Here is a 21,642-nt window from a genome sequence, read left to right as displayed (position 1 = left end):
AATATTCTTGGAAAAAGCTAATTAAAATAACATAACACCTTATGTACAATTCATTATACGATATTTACAAATGATTACAATATGGATCTACAATCATGCTGAAGATTGTATAGAATTTAAGGGGCAAGGCCTAGTTAGTTTCTGGTTTGGTTGTTATATGAAAGCGGAACGAACATTGGCAGTGCGTGTTCCTAACCATGTCGAAAATCTTTCAGATATTCCTCTTCGCCATATCCTACGTTACCACACTTGAAATATACCAGGAGGAGCGAACTGATTATCAAATCGAATATTTCCGGAACTTACTCACATTCTACAGAGGTTTCGACATAATATTCCACGTCGATGATCGAACATATGAATACGCAAAAAAATTCTTCACTACCGAGAACTTATCTCCTCAGCTCCTGGTTTACAACCACGATTCGAAGGATGTCTTGGAAAGGCCGGAAGGAGGGGATATCCTCAACGTCTTCTTCTTCAGGGATGTGGATAAGATTGCCAGGTACTTGAAGGATTACCGGAACATAAGTGGAAGGGATGTCCTGATGGTCATCACGCACAACGAAACTTTCAACAAAGAGATGCCGGCTAATTTACGCATCAAGCACTCACATGGAGCTGGCAATGTACTAATTCTTAATTTTACACCTGAAAGTATCGAATTTTTCCACATTTGCCAGTATTGCGGGGACAATGAGAATCATATCATGCCAGTGCAGAAGACCAATACCAGTAAGGTGGATTTGAATCCATCGTTGATTTGGCCTAACACATTTCGTCGTTTTTATGGTAACAAATTCACAGTACTCTTCAACCAGTATTTTCCCTTCATGCACTGCTTGATCTACGAGCCCACAATCCACCAGAATAAAACCTTCAACAGATGCTTGAAATGGGTAGGTTCCGAAGGAATGCTGCTAGAGACTCTTTCGAAAACCATGAACTTCACATACGAGCTCATAGCTTTGACTGAGTACATAACAGTATCTAAGATCATTCCTCATATCAGTAGAAACAAGAATATTGATTTCGCTATTGGAGGAATCGGTCTATCAGCTCCAAGGATAAAGAAGTTACTTTTCACAAGAATGATCAACTACGAGAATGTAGTAACAATGTACAAGATTCATACAGGTTGGAAGGATACATTCTTCGCATTCTCCAACGCATTTTCTCTCACTATATGGTGTTGCGTTTGCATCACTTCACTAATAATTTCCGTAGGATTGTTTGCTTTCACGAAAATTTCATATAAGCGTAGACATAATCTCACCTTCTTCGATTTTCTACTGGTAAGACATTAATTTTAACAATATCCATTGATCATTATGTAGAATTGGTATGATGACATGAATTCTTAAAGTATTCTTTTACTCTTTTTCATTCCATTACCTTCTCTTCTGAAGAAGGTTGGGCATCCAGGAAGTATACTCTTTTCTTCCTCCTTCACTCAAAAGAGTTTGTGAGAATATTTTTCAATTCGTGGTGCCTTATGTAGATTTCAATCAGTTACAATTTATTGATTTCAAAGTCCTGTGAGGATGAGAATCTCCGACAATGCTGCAGTCTATTGGCTTGCATCTAAGATCCGATGGCATTCATATGAACAGATTATTCAGTTTTTGCCTAAGATGAAGAATTAACCAGAGAACCTTCTCTCCACTATTCTAAGTTAATAGTCCTTTTCGGTCATGAAACATCTCAAATGAAAAAATATATCCACCAATTTCTGGAGACTTAAAAAATGAAGCATCCAATGGCTTGAAATTGTAATGAATGAATTTTCACTAATCAAAGGATTTTCAGCGAAAATTTAGCCTAACGTTAACTTCAACTCAATTTACTGACCTGGATTCGTGATAGATTTTGAGTACGAAATTTATAATTACGCCCTTATACCTTCATTATGTGTTGGCAATTGCAGGAATGCTCTCCATCGCTCCTCATACAAGTCTGTTTCAGGTACCACCTAGGATAATGATCGAACAACCTGTATTTGCTGCTTGTTTGACCAAAAACATCAGGACTCCAGTGTTGATTGTTTTATTTTGTTGGATGTTCGGCTGTATAGAATTCAACACAATCTACAAGTCCAACTTGGCTAGCCAGATCATACATCCACCAGTAGAAAAGTACAGGAACGTTTTCAGCCTTATGCGAAAGGGTTACCGAATTGGGATGGAAAAAGAACAAATTCGACACTTGGATTTATTTTTCAACTTCAAAAACCCCTGCCAGGAAAGAGCGATCAAACGGTAAGATCTATCCTCAAATAACTTCATAACTTTGTTCAAGTTCTTGAGGAGACATAATGCACTTTGGTATGTCCTCTGATCTCAATGTTTTTCGAAGGAAATTCTTCAACGTGAGCGTTTTGTGTGCGGCAGTGCCAATGGTGCTGAAAGAGAGGCTTGCAATTGCTGGAGAAAAATCGTTTTTAGAACATCATTGCCAAACTTTTCACAATAACAGTTACGCCTACGAAGTGAACTATACCCCAGCACCCTTAACAGTTGTAACGCACGGTTGGTTGTTTCGGAAAGGGGTACCTTTTGTGGAATCCTTCAACGAAAATATTTTAAGGCTTCAAACATGTAAGTGCCCAAACAGATATCAAAAATCGATCAGTTGAAAAAAAATGCATTTTCAAAAAGATGAGCTAAAGCGATGATATTTTGCCTTAATATCTAGAAGTCATCTTGGAAATGACTCATTTTGATAACATCTACGTCAAAAAAGCCTGACCTTTGTATGTAGAGTATGTGTACAGAGCGTAGACTGTAATTTGGGATACTAGCACTTTTTATTCACTATAATTATGTATTGAAAACAGTATGATTCGTTTTTTAATTTGACTCCCTGTTTCAGCTGGACTAATGGCCAAATGGTTGAGAGATACTTTATGGCGGAGAAAACGGTTTTTCAAATCCGATGATGAATCTGATGGCCGAGTGAAGTTAACAGAATTTACTTCTCACTTCACTCTTTATGTTATAGGTTTCATACTATCCTGCTTGACATTCATTTACGAGCATATTGAATATCGTATCAAACTGAGGAGAAAAATATGCTGGAGAAGTCAAAAACAAAAATTAAAATTACCACAATGACGGAAAATAACTAAGACGTTACTAAGAAAGTTGAAATAATTTTTTTGTCTACCATATGTGAAAATGGATTAGTTTACAAGATTATTTTTTGTTGCCTTGCAATTTTTTCAGTTTGAATTATCCTAATTTACGTAAGTCACTATTGTAGTTCAGTTTGAACATCTTTCAGAAGAAGCAAAGTTCACAATTTTCTGGTTCAGCCTTTCAGCACAACTTTATAAAATTCCTTTCATTTTTCAGCTCATATCGATCCATTTTGAGGCTTGGAAACTGGGGAAAAAAAACATTAAATAATCAATTTCAGTTAGATTATACTTCCTTTATCGACTAAAAAAGGTTCAGTAGTAGTAGATTTGAAAAAAATTGAAAACCATATGTTAAAATAAACCACAAGTTGTATCAAAATTGTTCAAAGGATAGGCTCTGGGATTAACAAACCTATTTTGAAAATTCACCCTTTCAATCAATTAACCAATTCCAACTAGTATTCGAGAATAATGTGGAATAATTGAGGAAGCATTTCAAGAAACAATTTATATTTTTTTCAAAACATAAAAGCACAATTTTTCAGTTATTAACACTAACCAAGCGATGCAGAAACCTATGCCTACCAATAAAAATATTGGTTTCAAATGCGAAAACCTTAAAATTCCTGAAAAAGCCTTCGGTACATAGAGGGACTGCTTGGTACTGTTATAAAACATGGAGGAAGTCCACTTGCTAATTAGACCTGAAGCACTTACTCTACCTATAATATCATCAATTTTTTTCTTGAACGGTAATGATTTCCGCATTATCATCACCACAGGATAAGATATAACCGGTTGCTTGATGCAATAAAGAGGGGGTTTGCCTTCCCTCTCCCTATTTTGAGTAATGTAATTCTTGTAGCTCCTCCCTAAACATATAGCATTCTGGTCGCTGTTATAAACATCTTCCAAACATTCCGTAGTATTCCTACAGTTGATCCAATGTTTCGAAATCTCCTCAACAATTTTGTTTCGTTGAAATTCGAGATAGCGATGGTTCTCTGGTTGGTTGTATATGTTCATATTCCTCTTGAGTATATCTCCCAGAGTCTTTATCTGCTGGTCGAATTTTTGGGTGGATAATACACTGGTCAATAAGGATTGGTAAAAAGCGACGTAAAAGAGCTCAAATATCATCAGCATCAAGAAGAACAACCGCACCCTTCTGGTTTTCGGTAAAATACTCACAGAATTGCCGATTATCGCTGCAAAAGTGTAAAGGAAGACTGATGGTCCGTTCTTATATATTTGAAATTCTTTTTTACTGAATTGAGCAGCTACCCAAACAGTTGAAGTGAGCAGGACGTAGATGAGGTAGATGGAGAAGTATACATTCAAGCTTGGTGTGTCCAGGAAAGTTGATAATTTGTCAAAATGGCTGAGGAAGGGGACGCAGCATACCAGGTATTCTTCACTATATGGAATGCTCGTTTCAAATAGCAAATACCTGGAGAGACTCATGGTGAGCGAACCAATTGCAATGTCTACTCGTTTTGTCATTAGTTCGTCCATAGATTCTGTCGAACTTCCGTTAAAGAAGGATCTTCCCCAATTCTCCTTCGTTGAGACATAATATTCTACTCCAATCCCCAATAAAGCAGACACCAACTTCATCATCTCTATTTCGAGACCCCCCAGTTGAGCTTTTTCAGTTTTTTTTAGACTGGATGCCTTTTCATTCTGGCCCTTATACAAAACAAAAGGAGGCCAAGCTATGGCTTTGACGTTCAGCGAGCAAGCGGAAGGATTTATAGTTTTTTCCCGAAAAGCTCTTACGTTGCCAAATCGACAACTAAAGAAATGAGGATATTTAGGTTGCCCAACGCATTTTTCGTTGTCCCATGTTGACCAGTAGTATAATTGAAAGACAAATTTTTTCTCTCTAGTTGGGAGCATTAAGACAACGTTGCTGAGCATCTGTTTTTGCGTTAAACTGATCATCTGAAGGAGTTCAGCTGACTGGTTGACAGCAATGGACGACGAGTAGATGAAGATTCTCTGATTTGGGTTCCAACAGTTCATTTGCTTCATGATCTGAAATGCTTCTTTGACGTCTTCGTAACTTCCAATTTCTAAAAGGTAGTTTTTGTCGTAACAGTGGAAAATATTATGTAGAGAATATACTTCGGAAAGGTAGAAGGTCCAGTTAACGCCTCTACTCCAATCTGAAAAGAAAACACAATCTTAAGACAATGATAAATATAGGTAATCAAAACGTTAGGTATCAGTTGAATAAAAGTTAAAGCCTTATATTACCACGTTTTTGTTTATAAAAAGCAGAGTTATGTCAAAGTTTCACATTATAATTTTGAACACGACACACAACAGATACTGGTAAAAGCATTAAAAAATATCTTCTCACCTATTCCAATTTTCGGTATTTTAGAGGTTCTCGATTTTTTATATTCAGTGCTGATGATATCCTTATTAATATCGAAAAAAGTACTTCCCACAATGTGTAAACATTGTCTTAAGGACATTCCCAAAGAAAGATCACCCTCTATCGGTGAAAGTGAAATAGTTTTAGAGGGCTCGGAATATGTACTCAATAAAAAAATAACTTGGAAAACATTCAGTTTGCCGATTACCGCTGAAGTCATATCAAGCATTTCGTAGAATGAAGAATTTTTCAAAGCCATTTGAGAAGTTATGGTATGTGTGAAACATATAACGATGAGTCGACTTCAAAGTGAGTAATTAATGATAATTCATAGTTTTGCGTGTCGTTTGCTCTACTCAGTGGTGACTCGTTATAAGGGTTGATTTCACGAACTGTAAGGTTCAAATCTGTTCAAATTTAGCATGTAGAAACCTCACTGCCTCTCTTTCATCGAGGTAGTCATAAATTGAATCTAGTTATAGAATAAATCAGGATTATTTTCCCATCATCAATGCAGTGCAATTTTATTCTGAACTCTCACTTGAATAACGATTTTTTTAAGAAATAAATAGCTGCATACTTCATACTAATTTTCATCTGTCAACGTCACTTTTTTTTATAACTAAGTATAAGTGAAAATGTAGTACCTACACAGTACTTACGCCAATCGAGCACATCGGAAATATCAAACTGGAAACGACAATTCTGAATCCGTTTCGAATATTTAGCGCTACACTGTACTGACGAGGGACAATGATTCCGAAACCGGTCTACAGTTTCGTTTTTGTATGTTTCGACTTCTCTGGGAAGAGACATTCACTTCTATGAATTTTCACTCGTTCCCCCTAAAACCTTTACGAATAATAAAATAAAATCATATGGTATTGTCATTATTATAATTTTATTCGATATTTCTTTACCATCATTATAGGAACAATCCTTATTTGTAGATATCCTCTGTGCCTAAGCACCACCACTGAGTAAAAAATTCAATAAATGCTCCGATCCAACTAAACAGATAAGGGCGCGTCCAAGAAGGGTGGACTAAAGGGAATCTATATGAAGATCTACGATCTGCTAATTATAAGGTCGTAAAATAATTTCACACTGCAATAAAAAGTCATGCAGTTGTGTTATTTAAACACTGGATATTTTTCTGTTAGTTTAAGTGGCATGAAACATCCCTCTTTAATAAATTCGATTCTTTCGTTGATAGGTCGATAGGATATGAAACAAAGTAGGTAATATAGTTTCAATTGATGTATATTTTCGAATAAGTTGCTTCTACATATATCTTACAGGTTGTCTGCTTTCATGAAAAAATAATTGAGAAATGAATTATTCGATTAACTGTTAAGAATATGAATTTTTATTGTTCATATGGACCGCTTTCTGAATCAGGTCCTACCAGGCGCTCGATTCTCGAATGTGTCACTTTCCTAATTTTACCTAATGTATTTTAGTATTACTAATAGTTTCCTTATAATTGAAAAATGTACATCATGCTCCTAGGGTGAACAACAAACTCAAATGAAAAATGTCTCCGATGTAAGGCCGGCAACGTCGCAATTGAGGGCTACCCATTGAACTAAAGAAAGTTTTAGTTCAATGGGGCTACCCTCCATAATTCTGGCCAAAGATTATAGAGTTAACCAAAGATATTACACAATATCTTTGGAGTTAACTCTATAATCTATGATTCTGGCCTGATGATTGTAGGTGAAAAGAGCCGTAGATCAAATGTACCTAATTTAACCTCAATCCAGAAAGGTCTAAGGATTTCAAATAATTTCATCATCTCAATTAAATTTTAGCGTTTGCTAAATGTGTTTGATATCCGCATTGCCCTGACCTTTGAACCTCAGAATAGTTTTCTGATTATCGAAAATTTTACATCATGTTCCTCGACAGGGCTGCGGAAAAGTTAAGAAATTTGAATAGAATTTTACATAGACCTAACTTTTCGAGGAAGAATCTCAATGCATCATACTCAACAGAATCTGTAACAATTGGAGACATCACGAAAGAAATCAAAAGTGTTCAAAAACTAGAGTATGTTCCTAGGAAATACTGTAAGTTAAATTTAGATCACCGATCATGATGTCTGATGTTGCTACTCCCCAGATTCTGGAAATGAAAACCAGAGCACTTTACACCATCTACAATGGATGATGAAGAAAGATTTATTAGGACAAGATATATTCTTATTAGGTCCACCAGGACCTAGTAAAAGGCACTTGGCAATGCAATATTTGGAGTTGACAAACAGGGAACTTGAATATATTTCGTTGAGTAGAGATACAACAGAGTCTGACCTAAAGCAACGGAGGGAAATTATTGATGGCACTGCTAAATATTTTGACCAGGTAATAATAAATAAATTCTCAGCATACACCTAAGTAAAAGCCATTAATGTCTCATGCATTTAAAGAGTGCAGTGAGAGCAGCAACTGAAGGCAGGGTGTTAGTCTTAGATGGGATTGAAAAAGCTGAGAGAAATGTGCTGCCAGTGTTGAATAACTTGTTAGAAAATAGGGAAATGCACCTGGAAGACGGTAGGTCTCTGATTCCAGCACATAGATACGATGAGCTTCTTGAGGTACTTAAACTTTTCATTTTTTTATATATTTGACTATTGATGATTTATTGCTCACAGAAATATGGGGAAGAGGAAATGAATAAATGGAAGCTTGTAAGAGTTGATGAAAATTTCAGGGTTATTGCCATAGGACTTCCTGTTCCAAGGTAGAAATTGTTCAAGATTTTTGTTATAATGTGACAATGATGCTACAATAATTCAAATTACCACAATGTTATTGGAATACTTGTTTGTGTTTATAGATATAGAGGAAATCCCTTGGATCCACCCTTAAGGTCTAGATTTCAGGCTAGAGATGTCAATATGTTTAGTTACCAGGTAAGTTCTGTTCAAACACCCAATTTTATCCTTTCAAAAGGTTCATTTTGGATTTCGAGGTTTGTGCTACTTTGTGCTGTTGAAATATTTTTATTGCATAAGTTCTCAAGCTGATTCACAAAAAAATTTTTTTTTGCGAAAATCGAAAAACGCTAGACCAACTTCACATATATCCCTAAAAATATTGGTCCTCGAATTATTTTGAGAGTGGATTGGCGCGTCTTCGCTTTGTGTGTTAAAGTAGAAAGCTTGAGGATAATTAATTCTTTAGCAATTATTTGCCAGAAAGTAAGTAGTTGACCAAATGAAATAAAAGATATTATATTGCAAGTCAGCATCTGCATCGAAGTATTGTATTAATCAATGCGACACCTAGCGTTTTACCACCTAAGTCTAACCGAAAAAATCTTTGCATACATTTTTTCACTTTGAATGAGTTAAGAAGAAGAAGAATGCAGAGATAAAATATTGAGAGCTGAAGAAAATATGAATCATTCGCTTAAAAGATAAACCTTCATGGTAAGCTGCGTATGAAGGCGGAAATTCCAAAACAGGGATCGCTCAAACCTACAAAAATTAATTCGTCAATCCTGGAAAGGATCATCTAGCGAATAAATTAATTCCAGTCATGATTCCGTGGTAAATCTAAGGAATTAACGTAATCAATTCATCTTCCCTTTTCCCCCCCTACGAACTGGCGCAAACTATTTCCCCCCCAAGAATCACGTGTATCGCAAATCACGTCAAAATGTATAAAGCCATCGTCCTGACTGTTTCTCCACCATTCCGTTTTGAACGAACGCGACAGTCGCACAACGCGGTAGACCGTACCTGTCCCCGGAGAGCATCTTCGGTTAATCTTCGAAGTTTGTCCCCATTCTTGTACGAGCCACCCCAGCAGTCCGAAATCCCCCACAGAAACCCGACTGAAATCGCTTGGTTACCGCACCGTATCGAAACTTCGGATGAGTTGTCGATAACTGTGATAAAGTGACAATAACTACGTGAAGATGTAAGAATTGAACGATTTCAACATTCGCAACTAACGATAGAGGAATTAATAAGACAACAAAGTGAAGAAAATGTCGAATAGAAAACAATATTGAATGAAAAACAACAATGAGAATTAGAAAACACAAAGTTAATAAGGTAAAAAATAAGCAATTAGACTTTATGAATGGAAAATGAAAGAAACAACGCAATAAAAAAGAAGATAACTAACTTTGAACCAGTATCGGACAATGACTGCCCTGTGGGAATCCAGCACCAGGTCACTCTTCGTCAAGACAGTTTGGAAAGATGGTCATCGTCACGTCCTTCTTCAAGAAAAACCAGATACATCCGATCGGAAATCTTCGAGAGAAACCTCCAAACCAAGAACCAAGTCCTCAAGATCGTCGGTATCTGACAGTCCCCCTGCTCCACACCTCAGGGTTCCATCGGTCAAGTTGCGTCTGAAGAAATTCAAGAGTTTAAGGATAGATTCAGTGAAGAACAATAAAGGAAGAAAATCGTCCAAGAAGAAAAAATTCAAGGCTCCCCTTGAAAACCAACAAAAGGTGGAGGAAATTTGTATCGAACCAGAAGAATTTCGGTTGAAATCGCAGTTTAACGAAAGCAAGTACAGAAGGATGACCAAATCGTACACCTTTGACATGGAAGATGCTTCAAGAAATAGCATCCTGGCGGGAAATTATCCGATCGGGACTAAACTGTTGCAAGCCGATGATGATTTTACGTCTTTAAGCGACCGAGTGCTTATGTGGTTGGATTTGGCAACGCAAAACGGCTCTTGCTCCGATTCTATCGCTAAGTTCAAAAGGGTTTCTTTCGGGAAACCGAGGATTGTCACCGCAAGCGTAATTTCTGGGGCTAAAACATTCTTCGAAAAGTCGACTATGCCTTTCCGAAACCAGTATCGATTCACTTACGATGAAGAAGACAGTTTTACGTCAGATTTCGATGAAGACTGTTACAGCAGCGATGACTCGATTCTGAAGTGTAAATCTATAAATTTTGACAAGGGAAAAGCGAGATCGGACGAAGTTTCAGATGGATCGGAAGAAGATGCCGAAAAGTTTGAAGATGCTCGTGAAAATAAGAAACATTCGTGTTGTGTTAATGATAAGAGACAACTGCACATTTTCATGCCCAATTTACCACAGACGCTCTTGGAAGTGGATGAGATTTCTGTTATCAGTAAATGTAGCTCCATTGTACAATTGGATGAAACTTGATTTTTTGAATTATTTATTGTTGACTGATTGAATTTATAAGTCTTTTAACAATTTTTCATATTCGATTCAAAAGGTCATTCATTTCTTCTGTTTATTTGTTAGTACAATGAAAATTTTCTATTCATTTATTAATGCGTTTCGATAAATATATATTTGTGATATTTTTCGAATATTTAGTTCCAAGATAATAATTGGAATACATAAATATGGAAATACAAGGAGCAATAAAGATATCTGAACACTTTCCTCTTTCATTATTATAATCTAACAATAAAAAGATTAATTTATTGTGACTCAAACTAAGATCAAAACCACATTCGTATGTTATTTAAAATTTCTTTTCATGGATGATAATGCACTGCCACACAAATCCCAGGTGATAACTGATACGACAGGAAAACAGGCTATGTGGAATAGCATGTGGAGCATTACCTCCAAGATCCCTTGACCTAAATATGGTCAAGCACACGCCATTTACAAAGAGCACTTAATGCCCATAGACCAACAGCTCTGAGATTTTCTGCCATAACTTGGCAACAAATTGAGCAGGATGTTTTCGATAACTTGGTGGAAATCAGTTGTTAATTTTACTCTCGTTGAATTTTATACTTTGAAATCTTATTATTCGAACCTGAAAAATTCTATATATAAACGTACATTTTTCAAAGAAGATTGTGTTTTTCTGAAGAGAAAACACAAATTAATCCAATGTCCTCAACTTCTGACCAGCGGTTTATTTTGTCTTGCCAAATACATTTGTATCTGTACACTGTACGATGTTAGTCGTACTTGTACTCATCTATAGACTTATTTGGATCGGACTTTGAATAGTTAAATAAAATATTGAGCAATTGTTTTTTTTTATTGTGAGATTGAAAAGAATCAATAATCCTCCCTTTTTTCATTTTATGCATCCAACACTGAGTGAAAAAAAGCATTGTGGCAATTAAAAAATTTAATAAATATAGCCTCAAGTAGCTAAGTTAATAGAACCAACTAAATAACTGTCATTGCTTCCAAACTATTGGGACAATACTTTTTTTAGTTGTATCAATTCAATTTTATTTCATTATATGTATTACTTCATTACTTTATTGCAACGAATTCGGTTTATTTGACCTTACTAAAATAGTTTGATTATTAGAACCATATTTCCTCTTCCATCAAATAATTCATTTGATTATCTCAATTAAACCACTTATTTGCATCGAGGAACGCATTCAATTATCACAATAGAATCAATGCATTACTCCAATGCAATTTGATATGTTTGGGATAGGGGTGGTAGACAAAAAATTGATTTATGAAAAATTTTATTTTTTGAAAATAAAATACATAAGGAGTGTTCAAAACAATGAAAAACTCAAACTATCCTCCAATAAATAATCTATAATATATATAATAAGGATAAGGAGGTTGTTTCCTCAATATAGTCATATATAATTATATATAAATATATTTATTTTTATTTATATATAAATCGAAAGGTGAAAGGTGGAACGTTATATATGACTTGCAGTTTGGTCAATCAAAATTAAGTTTTCGCTAATACTGTTTTCGTTCAAGTCAGTAGGATAAAACGAAACATCTTTTTCTGATAAATTCACGAATTCATCAAATTCAATCCAGTAAATAATAACTCTCACCTTTCAATTATAATTTTTAAGGAACTATTGCACAGTAAAATAATTGAGATCACTGCCAATAAAAAAGAAATATTTAGGAAGTAAGAAAATATTCCAGAATGGTGAAGATCATTATACTCAAATCAATTAAAACATCTGATCTCGAAGCATCTTCATTCAATCATTCCTTGATTCTTTTTTTGTTATTCCCTACATACTTTGATCAAAAATAAGGAGAATTCCCGTATTTGAAATCAGTTCCTTCAGTCTGCTCATCCAGTAAATCGAAGGCAGTGTCATCAATACATTTACCTGTAAAAAAAAATCACTTATGAAAAACTTTTATCTCCACTATAACAACTATAGGTTATATGTTATTATATTCATTATTTATTATATTCAGAATAAATATCAACCCTATAAACATAAACAATAAAAATAAGGAATCTTAAACCTACAATCAAAAAACAAACCAGCTCAATAATGAAATAGCTCTTTTCGTGATATTTGATGCATCGGAAAATATTTTGCTAAAACCAAAACAATGCACCTGTTAAAATTGATATAGTCAACTCACCTTCAAATCATTTAATGAGGAGAAGAAATTAAAATGTCTTTGACTTTTTCACTCATTATAGGTAGGTAGGTACCACTAGTCACTAGTTTTTCACATATTTCCGCGTATCGCATGTCGCATATATTTATCTGACAGGAGTCTGGATCACTTCTTGGCGTACGGTGTAGGGTTGTCTAAGCAAGTGGACCGTGTGGACCGTTAAATTCGTTCTGTGCGAGCAGTGGGGATGGTGTAATGAAACCGATTATTTGGAAGAAATGTTCTATTTGATTATTGTAACTCTTTGTTTCATAACTGGGAAAATAATACGTATTGGAGGAATGAACCCATGTGTTCGAAATAACTAACCAAATATATTTCTCAGTTCCTCATCACCACAACGAAAAAGATGAGTTGGCAATATTGCATGAAGCTTATTGTTATAAAAAAAAATATTTATGTATTGAACGAACCATTCAAAATTGTCGGTTCAATGGAACATTTAATCGAACAGAAAAACATTTTAATTGACACAATGCGCAGCCTCCAACTAACAGATTTTAATTGAAATCTTTTTTCTCAGTGAAACTAGATGTCTGCTTTCGAAATCACCTTGAAACTAAACCCAATGAAAATTATTAACGAGCTCATGCTTGGTTAGCTCCTTTTATGACAAATTCACCTTTTGATATGGGAATTGTTTCAAACATACCATCTGCATTTGATTGCCCACTGCAGTGAAATAATGCCCTTAAACTTTTCTGCAACAGAATGAATATGCAGAGCGCGAAGAAGGTAACATAAATAAACAGAAATTGTTCTGAACAATTATATGTGAATCGTTCTCCTAATTCCACAATGGCGGTTCACGCGAATTTGCAATTTTAGTTGTCGTGTGATTCAAGTTGAAAGTTCGGTGTTGAATAATGGCGAACTTTGGACCAGAAGAATAAATGAAATGCATGTATAAACGGGCCTATTTTTGGATTTTATAAGGACCGACTTCATTTTTATTATCATGGAGAAAGAATACACATACTATACGTTTGTGTAATGAAAATATATATGGTTTTTATGAATGCTAGTACAGTTTCTGGACAAACAATCTTGAAAAGCTTGAAGGCTTCAACTTAAGGGCAAGAAGATACGCCATGCCAGGCACCCGCGATGTAGGGAGCAGCGGCGTATAAGATATCGTTGAGCTCTCGAACATGAGACAACACTCATAGATGGAGATTATGCTCCTTCATAGATGAGTTCAGAATGAGTCTGATGGGCGAATGTTTGTGTGGCGAGACCGGGGTAAACGGTATAATGAACATTGCATGAACAAGAAAGGGAAGACGAAGATGATGGTAATCTTGGAGGAGGGAGGAGAGGTATAAGTGGAGATAGATGGCGAAAAAATTGAACATGCCAATCATTTCACTTATTCGGGAGTAAATATTGAAGATGATGGATTGAGAAAGCGAGCAAACTGTGTTATGCTCTCAACAGAAAAGATGAAATATAAAGAAGAACAAAGATGACAGTTATAGGACTGTGTTTAGACTGATGTGAGACATGGACAACCACCCACAGGACAAGGAGTAGAATACAAGCGATGAAAAGAAGTACCTGAGGGGAATAAAAGGAATAACTGGGAGAGACAGATGAAACGAAGACGTCAGAGCGGAACTAATATAGTGGCAGAATCTCTGGAGAAGTATGCAGGAGAAAGACAGCTAGGATGGTGGGGAGATTTGGATGGAAGTGAATAGACCGATCAAACAGATATGGAAAACAAAAATGGTGTCTAAACCGAAGACAGGAGGACCCCCAACAAACATGGGAAGACATAATTAGAAAGGAAGTCATAAGAAAAGGAAGAAGCATGGATGAGGCAAAACTACTGACGGCAAACAGGGGCAAATGGCAAAATTCTGCAGAACTTACCCTTAAATTGTTCTATTGTAAATAGATAAAACCCCATACACCGAAAGGTATTACTGGGATCTAGATAATATATTAATATACTTATTTTATTGGACATGGTAAAATCGAAAAGTTATCGTTGTATGTTTTTAAAAACAAGCGTAGCTCTGCAGGATTAATTTATATTGACATGAAGTTTTTAACGGATATCTAAGAATTTAGAACGAACTATAAATCACAGTACCCGTGAATTTAAATGAAAATTTTACCTTATTTTCTTATCACAGTAGTTCAAACATGTGCAAGCCAATGGATGTGTGAATCCCTTCTAATACTTTTGAGCTATTCCTCGGGTTACGTATTTTTGAGGTTTTGAATTTTGTAATTGTTCAAAGTCGTTTCAACCCTCATGTTAAGAGACCGGAATCAGAAGGATTCGACCCTGTCCACCGCAATCCAAAACCGATTTCCACCATACAAACGGATTCAAATTGAAAGTTACAAAACAGCGGGTAACATCGCATGGCAGGAGGTAATCTAGAGACCGAAGTGTCGTGTAAATTGGTTTTGGAAAACACACCTACCCGCGAAGTCGCTCAGCAGCAGATTATCCACGGTCTCTTCGTTTGAATCGAATCAGATATAGACATGTTTCGACCTGACGTAGCGGATAAATCGAAGGAGGCGGAATGGGAGGGGGAGGGTGAGGGTGAGCTGGAAGAAATTAACAAATTGGACGTATCCGGTGGCCTGAAAGCGCCTGATGAGTGATGGTAATGTGATGGGGTTTGATGCGATCATTGTTCCGCTTTCATCAGGTTATTGAAATGACTTTTCGATGGATTCATTTCGTTTATCGTTTATGCTGCACAGGGGATGTCAATGCGGTGGTTAGGTTATGGAAGGTCCCAAGGAAATCTTTACGATTCTAGACTTCACGTGTTCTTTTTTGGGTAACATAACATGCTACATTTTATTCTCTAGGCTCCCTGGAATTATAAAACCTATGGAGAGTCCTCATTTGAAGGTTGAACCTCACATACTGAGATTGTGTTATTTCTTATAACTTAACTTTCGGTCAGCTTTCGAGTCGTTTTTCTCACAATAAAAGTAAAGTCTTGTCTTTGTCGTTATTTAGTTAGTATTCTCGTAGTTTCTATACCATTTTCGACATCTCGGGAATTGAGAATCAAAACAAACTGGGTGTTTTTTGCAGTTAAGCTGTTTTGGCACTAATATTTTATACTTTAATATCAAATTCGGCCTCCATTAATTCTAACGAAATTAAAGATGCAAGTTTGCATAAAATGGTGTGAATTCTTATTCATTCAAGGTGAAATTTTTCATCGAATAATTTTCAGAATTGAGTTGCACGAATAGTTAGATCATATAATAGTTACAATCTGTTTTATCGTTGTTGATCACGAGTCTCTATTGATGCAAACGAATACCCGGATTTATGAATATTAGGCACCTTCTAGGATAACTGGCAATTTAACTACAGTTGAAAACTTCCGATATTGGTTTATCATTAACTGTAACCTTTGTAATTTATCGCTAAAAAATTATAATCTTTTCAGTCTACGTTATGAGTTGTTCTCGAAATATTTGGTGCTTCCATTTCATTAAGTAGTTCACATTTTTACAGCTAGGCTTTAGATCAATTTTCCCCCAAAAATTCTTAGATAATTTGGCAAAAACTGAATCGATACTGGACTTAATTTGAAGATCGTATTAGAATAACTATATTATGGTCTTATCAGTTACAATCTCAATCATGACCATGACATAATTGTTACGAAGATATGGTTCAGCGTATCCAAACTAAAGAAAATAATTACAAAACTACCAGCCTCTCTAAGACAGTATACACTAAAAAACTACCTTGTAAGAATAGTAAAAGTTGCATCGACGTTTTCTGTCAGGTCTTGAGATTCAACAAATTTTCAGGAATATCTCACTGCAATGAAAGAAGTGGCTCCGAACGTACCGCATGAGAAACTTGAATCAATTCTATCGGCTGCTTTTTCATTAAGAAGCGAAGAGAGCACAAATTTAAGCCTTCCAGAATTTCCTGTGGAAAGCTTGATCTTAGCGGCAAGGCTACTGGCAGGTGAGCTTTTTGACTCGAAGTATATTATACTAATGTTCGAAATTTACAGGAACAAAATCCAAAACAGCAACCTTTTGATATCCTCTACAAATTATACCCCTACAGGACTTTCTTGAAGGACGGTATACAAAATTTGGAATCGCTCTTAAGTAGATTCAATATAACACCTCCTGAAGATAATTTACTGAACACTTTAAGTAGTAAATTCAAGATGTTCTTCAGTAAAAACGCCAATGGTGCTAGTTTATACGTGGAAACGCCATATCAAAACCAAGTGATCGAAGATATGGTTCAAACAATAGGAGTATCAGATTATTGCATTGTTGGTCCAAAAGGTTGCGGAAAGAGCTTATTGGTGAATAAAGTTTCTGAAATTCTCGGGCAAGAAACAGAAACCATCGTGCTGTATCAAGATATGACTTCGAGGGATTTGATCCAACAGAGGAGCACTCTGGACAACGGTGACACCATATGGGTGTTTTCACCTCTTGTAAACGCCGCCCTGGAAGGTAAAATAGCAATTTTGGATGGGATCCATAGGATACATCCAAGTACACTGTCTGTGTTACATCGGTAGGTGAATGAATGATAATGTTAGATTGTTTCTAAGTTTTCTTGTTGCAGTTTAGTCCATGACAGGGAACTTCAACTCCATGATGGCAAAAGGCTTATGAGCTATGACAGATACTCCTTCCTCAGAGATAAACTGAAAATATCTGAAGCTGACTTGACAAAATCGGGTATCTTTCCTATACATCCCAATTTCAGGATAGTAGCCATAGGGGAACCGCCCAACAACCAATCAAATACCAACAATTGGATGACGTCCGAAGTACTCAGTTTGTTCCTCTTCCACGAGTTGAGAACCTTGAGCAAGCAGGAAGAAATGAACATTATTGTTTCTCAAGTAATTATTTATACATCCGCTAATTATATTGATCAATGTGTAATGCTACTTCTCTTCAGTTCGGACCTATCTCAAGACCTCTTCATCAGATAATTGATTTGGCTCATACATTAAGGAATAGTACGGATCCAACATTGAAGAACTTAGCGGGTCATTTGTCTACCAGGCAACTGATGAGGATTGCAGCTAGAATGAAGAATTATCCTACTGACCCATATGAAGCGCTCGAAGAAACATTCATGATTCAATTTTTGCCATCCTTAGCCAAAAAAGCGTTAGAAAAAACAATTTCGAAGGTGGGTATAAACCCTAACCCTGAAGAATCGGCAAAGAAATTGGAGTGTGATGTTAAAGATGGCGTTTTGACAATAGGAAAAACATCCTGTAACGTTTATGTAACAGATCATTTAACCAAAGTCCCTCATATTTTATTCTACAATGTGCCTCAACATATTAAACTTATGGAAAAACTCTTGCAAGAGTTTCTTCTTGGACAACATCTACTTCTTGTTGGCAACCAAGGAGTGGGAAAGAATAAAATAGTGGATAGGTTTTTAGAACTAATGAATAGGCCAAGGGAGTATATACAGCTTCATCGTGATACCACTGTACAAACTCTTACAACCCAACCTAGTGTTAAAGATGGAGTTTTAATCCATGAAGATTCACCGTTGGTGAAAGCCGTCAAGCAAGGTCATATTCTGGTGGTTGATGAGGCAGACAAAGCTCCGACCCATGTGACGTGTATACTGAAATCACTTGTAGAAACAGGCCAAATGATTTTGAGCGATGGACGAAGAATAGTCAAGAAAGTACCGGAAGGTGCGGATTTCAATAAATACATAGAAATTCATCCAGATTTCAGGGTTATAGTACTGGCCAACAGGCCTGGTTTTCCATTTCTGGGAAACGATTTCTTTGGTGCCCTTGGTGATTTATTCAGCAGTCATGCTGTTGAAAATCCCTCCAAAGATTCAGAGATCTCATTGCTGAATCAGTATGGACCCGATGTCCCTCTTGATGTTTTAAAGAAGCTGGTAACTGTGTTTGGCGAACTTAGAACGATGGCTGATACAGGTTTAGTCAGCTATCCATACTCAACAAGAGAAGTCGTTAACATCATCAAACATTTACAGGTTAGAATCAGTGCTTTTCATTTTTTTTTCATAGTTTTTTTCTTTTTTTTATTATTTTTTTCTTCTTTTTTTTAACTGTTTGGCAAGAGTTAAAAAAACCCAAATTTTCAGCAATTCCCAGATGCAGACATTGAGGATGTGATGTTTAACGTTTTCGATTTCGACAAATACAACCCAGAAATGGTCCAAACTCTTGGAGAAATTTTAGTTAAACACGGTATCGCTAAAAAGAATATCTTCAGTCAGGAATATTTGGCCAAGAAAAGAGCTCAGAAAGATTTGCAAGTTACGGTCAATAGATATAGTGGGTTAGTTGTGTTATCCAATAAAAAACTCTCCAATATAATCCCTAACTTTTTGAAAAATTCCAGGTTAGATACCAGCGGACCTAAACATGGAAAGGAAGATCCAAACAATGATCCCCATGTAGGTGGAAACACATGGGCTGGTGGGACTGGTGGCCGAGACACGGCTGGTCTTGGTGGTAAAGGTGGTCCATACAGACTCGATAAGGGTCACAAAGTTCATCAGGTTATAAAAACGACATATGTTGAGTTTGATTTCACTTGACTTGGACTTATTTGTAGTTATCGGACGAAGAGAAGAATGCTGTACCGGAACACGTCCAAAGAGCTGCTAGAGAAATGGGTAGAAAAGCTTTTGAACAAAGGTTAAAAGAAATAGGGATGAGCGGGTATGATGCCTCTCTCTATTCTCAATTTTCGAACTCGGTTTCCAGGGAAGTGCAGTCTTTGAGGGTAATTTTAGGTAATCTGCAAGCAAAAAATAAGGAAAGGATGTGGACGAGACATCAAACATCTGGAGAACTGGATGACGTGAAACTTATCGATGGTGAGTATATATTTTCTTTCAATAAAGATCATAACAATTATTCTTGAGATCAAACGATACGTATTGCAAACATATTTTCTGGAATATGGGACTGAATTGGAAATGAATCAGGAAAGGAGTGAAATTTATTCCATGAATTCATAACCACAGTCTGTCTGAGAATATGGGACGGTACGATGTTATTAATGGTGATGCACTTTATAAATTTTGGTGATCCTTATTTATACTTAGCTTCAAAACTTCCTAATAGGAATTTTATCCTTGATCGAAGCATAAAGTAATCATAATCTATCTGTTTCCTTGATGATTATATCATTTATAAATCGCTCGTGATTGATGAGCCATTATTCACTAGTATATTAAACTTCATGATCACAACTACAGACAGAAGCTCTGTACCATAGATTTAAAACACAAATTTTCGAAAATTAGGTGAGATAATTCAGAGATAAATCTTTTCACAATCGTGGATAAAGTACAGAGTTCTACTCTCATGTCATGGCTACCTATTTTTCACTCGACTTCCGCTCGTTATCACAATAAAGCGCACAATAGCTATCATAATATATTATTAATCTGAGAATTTTTTTCAGGTATTCTTGGAGAAAAAACAATATTTAGGAGGCGCGTTGAAGAGGAGCCAGAGCTGGGAACACCACAAATCAGGCCAAAGTTATTCAGAGTTCTAGCAGATGTCTCTGGTAGCATGTACAGGTGAGTTTATACAAGGTGTTTTGTAAACTTGCAGCAAACATTTGAAGGGTTATTCTCTAAACAGAAAAACCAAATAGTCCTCGGAATGACCGTTTAATTTTTTCCCGCCTATTTACCGAATCTGTATTGTCAGCTTTTATTTTACACTAGATTCTGTAAATTTCAGATTCAATGGTTATGATGGTAGATTAGATAGAGAACTGGAAGCTGTGGTTTTGGTTATGGAAGCCTTTGAAGGTTTTGAAGATAAAATAAAGTATGATATTCTAGGTCACTCAGGTGATTCCCCTAACATCACATTTGTACGAAGGGATCGACCACCAAAAAACAATAAAGAAAGGCTTGATGTCATTAGGGTAAGTGAAGGGAGATAACTTCTATTCTTCGAAAAATGACATAATTCTCTATGATTATTAATTTTTTTAACCAAAACTGCTTGAAAGGGATGGAGATTTAATTATTGTATAAGAGATAACACTTTGATGATAATTAATGTTCGCTTATTCTTTCAGACTATGCATGCTCATTCCCAATATTGCTGGTCTGGAGATCATACCCTTTCAGCTACCCAATCAGCTGTAGCTTCATTAGCTGAAGACGATTGCGATGAAGCAATTCTGGTTGTGCTATCTGATGCGAATTTACAGCGTTATGGCATCCCTCCTTCTAAATTGGCCGATGCCTTATCATCTTCAACCAAAGTTAGCGCATATGCAATTTTTATAGGAAGTCTTGGAAACCAAGCAGAAATGTAAGTTTCTTTTTTCCGATATGATACCAATGTGCATACGATGTTAAAAATCCCTTTCTGTTTCTAGGCTCATAGAGAAATTACCAGTTGGAAGATCATTTGTATGTACCGATGTCAGTGAACTACCTCACATTTTAAAACAGATTTTCACCTCATCGTTAATTCAATCTAAGTATTGAGATATGTTTAGTATTGATTTATATTGTTATTAAATTGACCAAATATGTTTTAATATAAATGAGTTATTGTTAAATAAATGAATTCTTTACTAGAAATCAATTTGATTATCCAGTCAGATATGGTGAATAGCATCACAAAACATGTAACGTATAAATAGCTTCTTCTGCCTTTATCATGTGTTACTCTTAATTTTTTCAAGTTGACGTAGATTTAGGGCC

General features: G+C 35.9%; 2 protein-coding genes across 2 annotated transcripts; one reads left to right on the top strand and one right to left on the bottom strand.

The window, feature by feature from the left end:
- Nucleotides 1–3,646: 3,646 nt before the first annotated feature.
- Nucleotides 3,647–5,768, bottom strand: LOC123318375. The gene is made up of 2 exons (XM_044904984.1): nt 5,505–5,768; nt 3,647–5,307 (listed from the first exon to the last, which is right to left on the bottom strand). Exons 1-2 carry the CDS (start codon nt 5,749–5,751, stop codon nt 3,647–3,649), a joined length of 1,908 nt encoding a protein of 635 aa, XP_044760919.1. The 5' UTR covers nt 5,752–5,768.
- A 1,501-nt stretch (nt 5,769–7,269) lies between these two features.
- Nucleotides 7,270–21,523, top strand: LOC123318775 (von Willebrand factor A domain-containing protein 8). The gene is made up of 16 exons (XM_044905510.1): nt 7,270–7,594; nt 7,647–7,888; nt 7,954–8,121; nt 8,179–8,267; nt 8,364–8,439; nt 16,722–16,880; nt 16,934–17,457; nt 17,509–17,791; nt 17,851–18,927; nt 19,039–19,235; nt 19,299–19,458; nt 19,515–19,779; nt 20,373–20,493; nt 20,660–20,849; nt 21,006–21,244; nt 21,312–21,523. Exons 1-16 carry the CDS (start codon nt 7,420–7,422, stop codon nt 21,421–21,423), a joined length of 4,077 nt encoding a protein of 1,358 aa, XP_044761445.1. The 5' UTR covers nt 7,270–7,419; the 3' UTR covers nt 21,424–21,523.
- The last annotated feature ends 119 nt before the right edge of the window (nt 21,524–21,642 follow it).

Source organism: Coccinella septempunctata, chromosome 8, assembly GCF_907165205.1.
Source record: "Coccinella septempunctata chromosome 8, icCocSept1.1, whole genome shotgun sequence".
Lineage (NCBI taxonomy): Eukaryota > Metazoa > Arthropoda > Insecta > Coleoptera > Coccinellidae > Coccinella > Coccinella septempunctata.
The sequence above is the reverse complement of the archived record's forward strand: the minus strand, read 5'-3'. Positions and strand labels throughout refer to the sequence as shown.